The sequence below is a fragment of the Parasteatoda tepidariorum genome, chromosome 3 (assembly GCF_043381705.1).
Source record: "Parasteatoda tepidariorum isolate YZ-2023 chromosome 3, CAS_Ptep_4.0, whole genome shotgun sequence".
Taxonomy (NCBI): Eukaryota; Metazoa; Arthropoda; class Arachnida; order Araneae; family Theridiidae; genus Parasteatoda; species Parasteatoda tepidariorum.
Genome location: NC_092206.1, coordinates 34,561,249 through 34,575,592, shown reverse-complemented (window position 1 = coordinate 34,575,592; position 14,344 = coordinate 34,561,249). Strand labels below are relative to the sequence as shown.

The 14,344-nt window shown below is 28.4% G+C and overlaps 1 protein-coding gene across 2 annotated transcripts in view; it reads left to right on the top strand.

The window, feature by feature from the left end:
• LOC107452561 (uncharacterized) overlaps positions 1-14,344 on the top strand; it is a 275,849-nt gene that overhangs the window by 225,247 nt on the left and 36,258 nt on the right. For both annotated transcript variants that reach the window (XM_016069065.4, XM_016069073.4), the window contains one exon: positions 12,632-12,842. In XM_016069065.4, the coding sequence (XP_015924551.1) occupies positions 12,632-12,842 (211 nt within the window). The remainder of the gene's footprint in view (positions 1-12,631; positions 12,843-14,344) is intronic.

Genomic DNA, 14,344 nt, shown 5'->3' with positions numbered 1-14,344 from the left:
ATTTCAATGCTCAATGCCAATGCTTCTATTTGACTATTCGTGCGTATTATCTTGATCTATAAATAATAACATATAATTTCATATGTAAGTATAAGAGTTTATTATAAGTATAAGAGAGTTAATAAACTAGCAAATAGTAATTATTTTTTATTCAAACAAATTTTTTTATATAAAATTATTCTTACTTCAATTTAAACTGTAATATAATCGTAAGTTAACATATTTCGTAAACAAATAATGTTTTATAAAAAAGCATGTAAACTTTAAAAAAAGAAGAAAAAAAACACGAAAAAAAAGCTGAGATATTTAAAACTAAAAAAATATCCTTAATGTAAATTTAAGATTTTCTATCAACATTTGCATCTGAATTTTCTTATTAGAAAGCATATATATATATATATACTATATATATATATAACAACAATTTCACCTTGGCCCCAGTTGGGCTTAAAATACTTCCAATAAGAATATGCACCGAGAGACCAATATTGGGATGTCTAGATTTTTTTAATATTGGTCTTAGAATGGCTTTTAATATTAGGCAATAACAAATCTGTATAAGGCTGATTTTGGTCGAAAAATGGGTAAAAAATATTAAGTCAATCCAACAGTTCTATATAGTTCCGATATTAGAAAAATATCGCCCCTTTTTATCCTTATTGAGTCAAAATTAGTAAATATTTCTCCAATGAGGGCCCAAGCTATTTTGCTGCTAGAAAAATATTAGATAATGAATTTAATTAAATTAAATCTGCCGTGAGTTGAATCTATACCAGGAATTGTGAATGAATCTATACCAGGTTCACTCACTTATACTTCACATTAATATGTACAAATTCTTTCAGATACACATATTTTGCGCTAAATTATTTCAGGCGCAGATGAATAATTATAATTTTTTTTTTGACTAAAATATAACCAATATGGTGTTTTAAGTTCAATAAAATAATTACCAATACATACTTTAATTATTTACATGTGTCAGGTGCAGAAAAATTATGAAATTAATTATTGGAAAACATCCCTTTTTCTGCTTAACAAAATTTATTTTTACTATTAGGGATATTGTCTTTATTGTTAATATTCATTGTTGTTAATAAGGATTATTATTATAAATGTAACAGAGTTACTATATAAGTACATTTTATTTCAGTAAACTTCGATCTGAAAAGTAACAAAATTAAATTATATTAAATTAAAAATTTATCTATCAAATATTTTCATTTTCGTCTTATTTATCAACACTTGACGAACTTTTTCTGGTATCATCACAAGTGAAAAACTAACTATATATAATCATAAAATTAAAATGTCTCGTTTATATTTCATATTAAACTTCCATCGCCAAATTAAATTCGTGCAAATTTAAAAACTCTTTTTGTGTTCTTTTTCATTTTAAATGCCTCAAAAATACAATAAAAATAAAACTTTGTCAAAGTAAAATACATCTGCTTCTTACAACCATTTAACTTCCTTTTTATATCTGCCTGATACAATTTTTCAAAAGTAAAGTTTTCAAATGAAGTAAGGTTTGTCGACTTATAAAAAATATCTATATTTTTAGCTCTTATCCTCTTGAGAAACGTTGAAAGCGTGCCCGAAAGGCCATTACTTTGTCCCATAACATGCAATGGCAAAGTCATGGTACAACCTTCCAGACCCAAGGGGTAAGCTACAGAAACACAGAACGTTAGTGGTCAAAGATTAGAGAAGATAGTACGTGCGTAGAAACTAAGATAACTTCTTCAGATGATAAGGAATGGACTAAAAGGTTTAATCTTTACCTCCTGGGTATATTTCTTTCCTCTTTTCTAGGCCCCTTGAGATACAGATTATGGCCTTCGATGCTCGCCCTATCTCAGGTGTATAGAATTCACTGCTGTTGGCGATCGTCCCATTCTTCTTTTCTACTTGGCGCCTTTCTAAGTAATACTATAGGTTTTTGCCCACCCGACAACGGCTTAGAATTACAATCGCTCTATATAGAAGCAAGTATCAAGAATATAGAGTTGGTTTTAAATGCATTTTTTTTTCACTAACGATCTTGTTTAGAAAAAATATAAACTAAATTGCATTAGTTAGGGTAGGTAATGTTCTAAGGATGGTACTAGTGTAATGAATTTTTGATTCAATTCTCTAACAAGAAATACTTAAAAATGTGTTTCTGAAAATGGTTCAAATGCAAAAAGGGTATAATTAAATATAATTGCTTCAATGTTTTTGTGTATTCCAACAAGCAAAATTATCGTCAACCACGTCAACAGATCCAATATTACATCTTTGATCGCTTTTTTTTTTAATTTTTAATTTTTTTTATTTTATTTATTTACTATCTTTTTAATGAATAAGAAAAAACCCTTTTATGTATTCACAATTAGTACTAAACTATTTTAGGTTGGAAAACCTATTTAATGAATATTATATCAAATAATTATATAACTTTTTATTGCGAAATATTTAATATCTTTATTATAAATTATCAAAATATCATATTAAATATCATTAAAAATACTTTATTTGATATTGCAAGGGAGAACTCAGATATGCTAAAATATAAATTAATTTTTTTTAAAAAATAATGCATTTATTAAATGCAACCGTTTTAGAATATGAGTTTTTTATTATATTCAAAATCAATTAACATATAAAACTATTGTTAATTACCAATTTCTTATTTTTGCATTTAGATTTGGTTTAAATTAAAATTTATGATTTCGATCACCCTTTCCCCAATCATTTAAAAGTAAAGTTCTATTAAAAAACGGAAATAAGAGACATGCATGTTTTAATTTAAATACAAAATATTTAACAGATTGAATAATAAACTAAAATTTATTATTGACTGCAGTCTTATGCCTAATCTTAACTTAAATGTTATTATATGCTTTTTCTTTTCTAAATCAATTTTTTTTCAGTTGAATTAATTTAAATTGCATAAAATATTGTTACGTTGTAAAGTATTTTTAAACTTTTGAAATCAGAATAATTATTCTCCCATAAAGGAGAGAAAATATTTTAGCCTTTATTCAATTCTTTGTACTGAAGATCTCGTATATATTTTTATATTTCCTGTTCAAGAAAGTCATCTCAATAAACTTTTTGAAATTTTATTTCACCAGAAAATAATAACAGTTTTCATACTAGTTAAAAAAATTAACATAAATTTACATTAACTATTACACCACTCAAAAGATTTGGCTTTTAACAGTAGGGTCATGAATAATTCCTTGCCGTTACTCAAACATATTCTCCAGTTATTTATAATATGCTACTGAAAATTATATTTTCATGAATTTAATATTTTCAAGCTATTGTTGTATACTATTCAAACTTTGTATAGAGAAGTTAAGAAATTAAATATAAATGCCAGAAAATATAAGGAATTCGCTAAATATTATTTATTTATAGTTTGTTTAGCTTTAATGTTATAGATGTTTAATATTTGCTATAATGTAAAAATTTATTGGACAAATCAAATTTTTACCTCACCTCTTATTAGCTGTAATAAGTATTAAAACAATGTCTAAAACAAATATTTAGAAAAGCATGTTTTAAACTTTATGAAGCATGATTGATTCAACTAACAGTTTAGTGAAGCAATATCCTTATTACGACGTAGAACAATTCTATACATAAGAGTAATTCTATACATGGAATAATTCTACACATTCTATACATACATTTAAGACATATTTCAAGACTTGTTCTTTTCTTCTCATTCAAAGATAGTCAACACTTTTCCTCTGAAAAATTAAAAAATATATGTATAAACTTATACATTTACGTGGGAATACTTTAGACTTCAATAAGATTGAGAATAATAGATTCTCTTAAGGATAACAGATTATCTTTTAATGAATATTCTCCTATAGAAGATGAAGAATAGATCAATAAATGCATGATAAGTAAACGTTAAAAAATTCTGGTATTACTATTATTAAATAAAAAATATATGTGCACTTATTTACACTGAGACAAAAAGTGTGGACAAAACTTCCAGAATATGGTAATATTTACAGTGTTTCTGGCTCTATGGGAACACCAAAAACCTCGGTAATTTTTACCAAAGAGCTTTGGAAATGTTTTTGGTCAAATTAGTAATACAATATAATTTAATAATAAGTCATAAAATTTGATAAGTTTGGTAAAATGTGGTAATTTCATCATGATACTTCAGAGCATGGCATAAAAACTATTCAGTTAAATTGACTTTTCAGGTTTGAATGTTTTAAAAAGGATTATAATTTTGAGAATTTCCCATTAATGGTTATCATATGAACGAAAAATTCAAAATGAATGGATTAAATTACAAATTGCAGTATATTTTGATTTTACTTACCACAATTATGTTTTTTTTTATTAGAAAAAAAAACAGAACTGTCATTACTATGCAGTGCGGTAATTCTGTCAGACTTTTTACTAAGAAGTTCGAAGCCAAAACCTTTTCAAAAGTGCATTGCTACTGAAGCAGAAAAAAAAAACATGCCTCAGTTACAATTTTTAAAAAACAATGTAGTCTGAATAAAGGCATAACTATTTTGGAAATAAATTTTCTAATTCATTCATCAGTGTAGTGTATAAATTATGTGTAATTTTGCAAAATTAACTAAAGCTTTAAAAAAACTCATTTTTGCATGCATCAACATTACTGTATAGATTTTTAAGACCCAATTTAAATACCTACGACTTTATTAAAAATAAGACTAGCTTCTACTTGTAAGAGACAATATTTTTTTTTTCTTAAAAAGTTAAGTTTGTTTACTCAGCATTCATTTACACACTCAATTTGATGACAGTAATTCGCTAAAGGTACATTGCCGCAGTTTAACCAACAGTACTTTCTGGAGGACACGACTCATTCTCCGTAATCCAATCAACTTTTCACTTCAAGATTTTAAAAGATTCGGGCTTGTCGAACATCTGTTATACTTTAATCTTACTTTTTTTTCTCCTACCTGCTCTTCTTTCTCTTCTCTGTTAAGTGCTTCCTGGAAGAGAAACGTAAAAGCTCTACCCGCTAACTGAAATTAACAGTTAACTAACTACTTGAGCAAACAAAAGTAATTACGCTGACGAAGGCTGCAGTTGTGTTAACAATGTGCATCAATCACAGCAAAAGAGGACCACCTTCTCCTGTTTTTACCCTTCTTCTTTTTCTTCAAGACACATTTTCTCGGAGCTGATTTTTTTTCTTCTGTCCTTCTTCGGAAAGCTCAATGCTACGTTTCCCTCCCCTATAACGAATAGATTAAACAAAACATTTGTCATTACTCAGGCAAACAGAAGAGAAACAAATGTGAAGAAAGTGGAGATTTTTTTTGCAGGAGGCATCGGCCGGTTGTTTGTCTTAGTTTATTTCTTTACGTTTTCTTCTTTTCTTAGTTTGTTTGCATTCCAAAGTTTTCCAAAAGAGGAGTAAAACAAAGATTATTCCGAAGCTAAAACCTGGAGGTTTGATTCTGATTTATGTGCGGTGGCAATAATGAGCTAGCAGGTGAAAAATTTTGCTCACGTGATGTTAAGGAATGAGAACGCTTTGTTTTTAATTGTGGAAAAATCAATGTGTTGCGTAAATGAATTTGTCGTTTCATGAGTTTAAAAAAAGTAAAATAAATTAAATGAATTCAAATTTTTGAAGATATATTGGATAGTGTTAAAAATAAAAAGTATGTATTGAATCGGTATTAACATTCTATTATTATTAATTTACTATTAAAAGACGCTGAATCTTCTAAGAGATGTAGTATATCAAATTTTTTTTAAATACAAAAATGAATGCGCATGTTATAATCCTAAATTCCATGTAATTTGCGACATATTCATATAAAATGTTCCAATTTAAGTACAATAGTATTAAATCATTTCGAGAATGGTAAAAAATATTCATCGTTGAACCATAACATCATTAAAATGCTTCACAACCTTAATACAGTGTTAAATCAAACCATTTTTTGTGAAAGTAGAACCATAAGATAAAGTATGAAAAATTTTACTGATTTGCAAATGGTTATATTTGGACATGGTCTAACAGGGAGCCATATTATACTAAAAGGGCACAACGCATTTACAAGATTTTAAGGTTCAATATGCTTCCAAAATATAAGTTTATTATGACATTCTATCCCGACAATCATTAACGTTCTTAAAATTCTAATGACGCTTACCCTTATCACTCATTGTAAAAATGCTGATTTAAATTTTGGTATTAAGTACAGGCTCTCAAGATGTCGGTACTTTTTACAGAAAAATAAAGTTTTAGAGTAAAAGTTTACGAAACAAAAAATCTGATATTCCATACTTTTTATGAGCATTTAACTTCCAAAATTAATTCCATTTCAGAAGCATCTTCAGTTTCCCGAATTCCGGAATATATATATCGCATCTTTTTTTTAATCACAAGTCTTTTATATTATATCGTATTCTGCTTCGATGAAGAGATAAAAACACAAAATTCTTAAACACTTCTGATATTTGAAGACAGATATTTGAATTAAGAAAAAATCATATCGAATATAAATTTAATTTTTAAATTCAGTTGCTTTTATATTCCCTTTACACTAAGATTAGCATTTTCTTCACAAGCATTTATAAGAATTCTTAAAATGTTAATTATTATATATCTTACCATCTTTCAAGCAAATCTTTTTAATGGTGCTATCTAAAACTATACCTTCGTTCAGTAACAGATTTCAAAAGTTCTGATTTCGTTATCACGCAACCTCACAAACATTACCCAATGGCGTATCATATTAGCATGCATTATTGAAATAGAAATTGTGCACTTCACGATCCAAATATTAAATGGAATTGAGGTTACGAATAGATCCAACTTAAGCGGCAATCCAAATTAATGCAACCCTATCTTGAATTACATTTTAGCTTAATGTAACACACATAGAACTTTATGCTTATTGACAAAAACATAAATTGTTTTCATACAAAAATATAAAGAGATTTGATTTATGGAACCTTTTATGTTAACTGTTCATAAATTCTCAAAATTTCTGATTATGTGAATATCATATATTTTAGAATAATTTCAGAGTCAATGGTAAATCTTTCATTTTATAATAGTGTTAATAGTATGAACTTTTTATGTATAGTGTATGATAGATCAGTGTTTATAATTGTAATCGATTATAGAACTGTTTTTTTTTTCATCGCTGTGTTAGTTCAAGTAAAAACTCGGTGAAGTTTGTTGTTACCTATTAATTTTTAAGTCTTCGTAAACTGTAAAAATGTAAGATAAATATTTCTTCTCCAACTTTATCTATATAAATTCTTAGTAAATTTTATTTCTTATTTTGACCTCTAATTTTCCTTTCTTAATAAAGATATATCAATAAGAAACGCAACTCTAATCAATCTTTCATAATAAAGCAAATTATATGCTCAATCATTTTTTTATTAATGGCCACAAAAATTTTATTTTATTATGAAACAAATATTTAATTTTGATTTTTACTGTCTTTGAACTTTAAGACTTGTTATGGCCATTAGATTGAATTCATTACTGTGTTTTGACCCACTGACTACATTATAAATCCTCACACAACTTTTCAAAATTACCATTTTAGTGTTGTAAGCAAATAACTAAGTGTCCAGATAGATTAAAAATCCATCAATTTCTAGAGTCTTAATGACTTTATATGTTGAACATTTTTTTTTAATTAAAGACTGCAAAAAAGTAACTTGCTTTTATTGTAAAAGAAATAGTTATTTTTAAATAAATTCGACTTTATTATGTTTTCCTGTAACTGAACTTAAACAGTATTTTTGTAGGTATTTGAATCAATTCATCAAAATGTTTTAATTCAATGACTGAATTTAAAATCCTTACATTTTTTTACAAGATTACTATTTCAATTTTGTAACTAATGACTAACTAATAGGACAGTTGTCCATATAGACTAAAGAAACAATCAATTTCACCGGAAGCAATAATCCTTTCTCTTTCTGTTTTCCGTACTTAATGACCAGGTTACTTTGCTAAAATTTCAGTCATCGATTTCATCAACTCATTTCAAGACAGAATCATTTGTTTTTGAAGCGCATCTACTCGGTGCGGATTTCATTTGCTGACAAGAAAAGAGAATTATAGTTCGGTCTTTCCGGATCGCATTCCACTCAAGTTATTCATGATTGCAAATTCCCCGATGCCTCTATCAATTCTTTCATTTATTCGTTTCCGCATAGACATTAAGCAAAGCTGTAATTCCGTCCAAGTCATGGTTTGTTTCACTTCATCCGTCTTTTTAAGTCTCTTGAATTATACATTTGGCGATTAATTATTAACTTTGATTAAACTTGTTCAGCCAGGATCTTGGAGTCGAGCCAAAAAATTCGAGACCTTGGCGTTACCACTTTCAATTTTGGTATATCTTATTCCTTTGAAATTCTATCCCCTGACATCTGCTATTTGGCAAACTATCAGAAGATAATTTCAGCTACCCAAACGATGTTTTTAATAATTTAGAACATGTGGAATAATTAGATCATGTTTAGCAATTTTCTTTTTTGAATTCTTAGTGTTGACACTTGCATTTCAATTCACTTTAACGTTTGTAAGATGTGTAGTAATTATTCATTTTCAGGCGGGAAAACCATCATATTAACCTGCCATCTATTATTGTTTACTCTCATTTTAATGATGAATATAATGAAACTAATTTTGTTGGAATTATTTGATAAATTACGAACTTGCGTTAAATATTTACTTATTCAGAAAATGAGTTTAGAACTTAGTAAATTTAGGGAAGTATTTTAAAACAAAATGTTTTTCCTTTAATTGAAGCTTAATTAAATAGGTAATCACTTTTTTAAACACGTTGATTTTTTATTAAACTATTATTTTGAATGATAAATTTACTAATCTTAGTAAAAAGCTTAAATCATTAATAAATCAAACTCCTTCTTAAATAATTGTCGTATATTTTATCTAATTAGATCATTACGTTTCCTCTTAGAGAATTTGCATAAAAGCAGGTAAGAAATTTTTCAATAAATATTACATGATAAATAGAATTTCACTCATTATCTTAATGAAATAATTTATTACAGTTCAAAGCATAAAGTTTCCATTTACTTATCTAAAATGTGTCCCAGAAGTATTAGAAAATGTTTACAAATACTTAGTAAAAGAGTTAAAATGTTTGCTTTTCTACAAACACTATTAGAACTTTTTTTTCTAACTTTTCAGAACGTAACTTTACGTAGTTTTTATGAATTACACACTCTCAGAAAACTCTATGAAGCTTAGAGCCATAATAGTGGCTCATCGAACTACAATACGGTGAAATAATGGTTTTATTGTATAAAAAAAATAATAATAATCATTCTTTTATCACAAAATTATTGATATTTTATTAAAAACAATTTATGCACTTATGCAACTAATTGATTTTACATAAGGAAACATGACTTAATAGTTTAAGAAAAATAAATTATTGAAGTACATTATCAAGCAATGCAGTTCCTTAACAAATAACGTAATGTTTGCTTAAATTTGTTTTTGTTTTCTTAGAATTAAAATACAAAGCACATTTCTTTTTAAACAAAGGTTGTGTCGTTTCAATGCAACTTTACTCTTAACTAAACGTTTCAACTTTATTCTCAGTGACTCATTCAATATCCTTACTTCATATTCACAGTTTCACTGATCTCTAATATGTATCTTAATTGCAAATTCAATACTTCAAACTTGAAATATTAATTTTTACGAAATTAATATAAATGACTCGTTCAAGTTTTCTATTTTCAAAGTTGCAATCTCTGATTTTTTAAATTGTTGATTAGAGCTTGAAGCATAAATTGATCAATAAAAATTTATTATAAGTGACTCGATTATACCCTATCCTTTCTTAGTTACCATCAATGATCCAGACAAGGTACTTAATCGCTGATTCAACAATATACTCGATTTTTTTTCATGATGTATAATTTTGATTTTTGTTCAGTATGATTTTGATTTTTTCATACAGTAATAGTATAAATGCTCTTAAGTCTTATATTTATATAGATAGAAGTCTGCAATATAGTGAGTAATAATCTGAAAATTCTTAAAAATCTGTAAAACATAAGCTCTTAAAAAAGACATTATAAGTCCTGTATTTATTAAATTTTTTAGAATTTTTTTTGACGTCAGGTTTTAACAAAATCGCTGCGTTGTATGTTTGTAGTTTTTCAAAGCAGATTTGCGTATTAGAAAAATCTAATCGTCTTACCCTTGTGACATTGTATCGATAAATAAAAATAAATTTGCATTAAAATGCACTTTTGAAAATGTAATCCGCATTATTTATTTTACATTTTATAAATTCAACAATACTTATGTCATTAGAAATGACTTATTTTAAACATCACAAATGTATTCCTAGATGAATAAAACATAACATCGAGAAAAAGTCGCTTACTTGAAATAGAAAAGTAAACTATTTATAAAAGCCTTCTGCATTTATTTCTCGGGAAATTAAAACTTTTTTTTCTGTACCTTCTGAGCTCATAATTCTTCTAAATTCCTTTTAGAGAGCACTCTTAGCCAAGAGATTTTACCATCTGCTGAAGAAAAACTCACAAAAGCAAAGGGAGATCAAAAAACAAAACTACTTCGCTCCATTTGGCATCTTCTTATGCATCACGAAGCCCTTACTCTAGGGAGAAGATCCTTACATCCCAAGTTGAACCATTTTTTGGTACTCCGACTTCGCATGATTATGACTCCTCACCGCTCTTTGTTTCTTTCAACGCTGATCCTATTGTATCCGAACTATAGGGCACTCTTTTGTGTTCCAAAATGTGCCAAACTGAGCATGATGGATAAAAGGGGTCTCCGCAAGGATTCAAAAAAGAACGAGGTTTGGCGTAAAATCTCCGTTGCCTTTCTATCTCCTTTTTTTTCATCCATTTCTTTCTTTCCGTTTCTTAGAATTAATGGGTCATGAGAACTTAAGCCTAAACGGTAGTTGTCCCTTCTACCCTGAAGTAAAGGTTCGTTAGGTTTCTACAATCCTGGTCTTTGTTTGGACATAATGGGATCGCATAGGGTACGGATTGAGAATCATTTGTGGATGTAGCTTTGTCTTCGAGCTAGCGTTGCAGTTTCGTATCATCGGTTCATTGACCAATGCTTATCATTGAGAATATGAATAAAAATTATGGGTGATTGATCCGTCAATGCAAATTTTATGCAAAACTTCTAGTGTTTGCTGCGTTAAAATGGAAACATTAAGTTATAAAAGATTAAATAATATGAATACTATTTTATTATCAATTAAAACAAATGATCCCATTGTCGTAAACTTTACCTCCAGTGTGACTAATGCGACAAAAAGGGAAAATTCTTTCTTTTCTTTCGGGGGGGATATTATTTTACAGCTCTAAATTTCAAGTAGGGTCTTGGAATACCAAAGGAAACCTAAATAAATATTTCAAAGATCATTTTTACTTTCTTGTGGTTATACAACTTACAGTGAGGTAGCATAGTATGATGTTTGTATGGAGTTTCATATCTAAATAATGCTTAGTAAAATCGAAATGATTTTGGCAATGCAATAAGCAAAATATTCAAAGCACTGGAAGGAAACATGCATATTTTCCTTTCAGCAAAAAAAAGTATATAGCTGTATTGTGCTTTCGTCTAGTTTTCTTCCAAAAATTACAAAAGTATCCACCTGGAGACAATACTAAAGAGAAATCCAATGTAAAATTGACAATTTCGAAAAAAAAATTAAGGAACTCTCAACTATTGAAGGACACTTCCAAAAAATTTACATACCGTTTAATTAAGAATGAATGTTGATTATTGTTTAATTCTAGCATATGAAAAAAGTTGGTTTTTGATAAAATAGTTATTTAACCAATTTACCAGATACGTATAAAACTAAATTTGGAGCTCAGTTGTATATAATTAGCCTTTTTAAGCAAAATCCAGCTAGAAATAAAAATGAAAATTGAAATAAAAATAACAATAGTAATGTCAGAAAGACACATTCATTTAGTTCAAGTCAATTACCTCTCATCTAGAGAGAAAACAGTTTGGATAATTTAATGGATAAGTAATGGATAACTTCTTAATAAATAATTTTTTAATCGAGAAAGTGGGAGAAAGAAAAAAGAGTGTATTTAAAAAAATTACATTATTTTAAAATGAAAATACATTTAATTTATTTCAACAACGTATGATGCGATTAAGTTTTTGGTAGTTATATGTTATGGTATAGTTATGGTATGGTATGATATTAAGTTATGGTAGAAAATACAGTAAAAATAAATGACTGGCTTTGAACAATGCGTGGTTTAAAACCAGAAAGCTTGTTTCAGAATTGACGCAGAAAGACCACCACATCACGCCGGTGGAACAGTTTTAAAAACAGATGAATAATCGTAGAAAATCGATGAAAGTTTTTTTAAATGAAAAAAAACATGCATTTTCTACTTCTCCTTCTATATTGTGCTTGTATTTTCTACTTTTAGAAAATACATTTTACATCAATATACACTAGAGAACTTTCTTGATTCTAACATTGCATGTAATGAAACTTTAACTAACCGAATGAAAGCTCAACTGTATTTAAATGAACTAATTAAGAAAAAAATGAAAAAGAAAACTAAAGTGTAATTTTTTTTCTTTCAGGTATCATGGGTACGGCAGCGAGACCTCCACATTCTCACTGTTGGGAAATATACATACACAAGCGACCAAAGATTTACTTCAATCCATTTGGATAACTCAGAAATTTGGACGTTGGAAATTAAATACACCCAAAAAAGAGACGCGGGTGTTTATGAGTGCCAAGTGAGCACAGAGCCCAAAATGAGTCTCAGTATACGACTCAATGTTGTTGGTAAGTTCACTTTGTATTAATATGTACAAAAAATAAACAGCCGTAAGTTATTAGTAGCATTGTTTATTTTAATATAAAATGACAACTCACCAATTGCTATTTGGTCATAAAAAAGGCATTAACTATAGTGTTAACTTTGGTGACGTAAGGAATAATCAGAAGTAGAAAAAGTTATTTTGATATCTGGCACAAAATTCTAGAAAGGTCATACCACGCATAGTACTTGGATAACGTGAAATTATGGTTAACATTGAAAAATATCTGGTGTTTCCTTAAGATAGTCGAAAAGATTTTGAAGCGGAGTGTTACTGTGATGCCACAATCGGCATTACATATTTATTTTCTATCTTTTAAAATATCTTTCATTACTTAAGCTTTTTTTTATTAATAGAATTACATTTAAAATAAATCAAAGACTTAATGTTTTAAAAACGAACATAAAATATTTATTTCTTCTCTGCTAGATCAATGTAACGGATACTTTTTTTTATTTCATTACTAATGCAGACATATTAATTCACTGTCGCCTCTAAACGAAAACAAAAATCTATTTATAACTTTTTATTCTAATCTCTAACCGCAAAAATGTTTCAGTTGCATGGTTGTAATAATTCTCATAAATTTGATGGCGACTCGTGATCGCCAAGGTATTATTTTAAACCCAATATTGATATGCTGATTGGCTTTGTTTTGGCTATGCTATATTTTAATAAATGGCCAATTTTGGATCTCCTACCCATGCTTCTGTGTCCGTTGGGAACAAATTACACGTACTTTTTAATTTGTCTTTTGATTAGGCAGGTTGTGGGGGATTTGTCTCCCATGGCCTGTCCTTAAAAATATTATTATGCAAAATTGATTCAACTGAAGTTCTTATGGATTATATTTATATTTGGTACCTCGAGCTCTGCAAATATATAAAATAAAAGCTTTTTATTAATTCTGATCCGGTTCAACTGTATTATGTTCACCATCTTCTGTTTTCATTACTATCTTCAACTGGCCCACTATACCAAATACAAACTCCAACCTCACCTGATACCTAGAATCCTCTTTCTCCATGGTTACTAAGTTCAGTAGATAAATGAACAAAATAACAAAATAACAATTAAAGTAGTAGCAGAATTTTGCTTACTGAAGGGATAGAATATTCTCTTCACTGTTGAGTCTTGCTTTAGCCTGACCACTGAACCCCTGTGTACTTTCTTAAAGAACGAACCAGGGAACCGCTACATTTCCCCTAATGTCCAAGAAGTCCTCTATTATGGCTGCCGAGGTTTACTAGTCTGGCAGGCATATATTGCTGGATTCCGGTGCACCACTCGATGTAATTGAAAAAGGTACTGTGATTGGTGTTGGGCATAGGAATAAGGTTTCAGAGCTCTGTGTTTGCCCTTCCAGGCTTAAAGTGGGTCTTGATTTCATTTTACTGAATAACAAAGTGACACAACAGAGAACACTTCTGGTCCACCATTTTCTGAAAAATGAATACATTCTCTGGA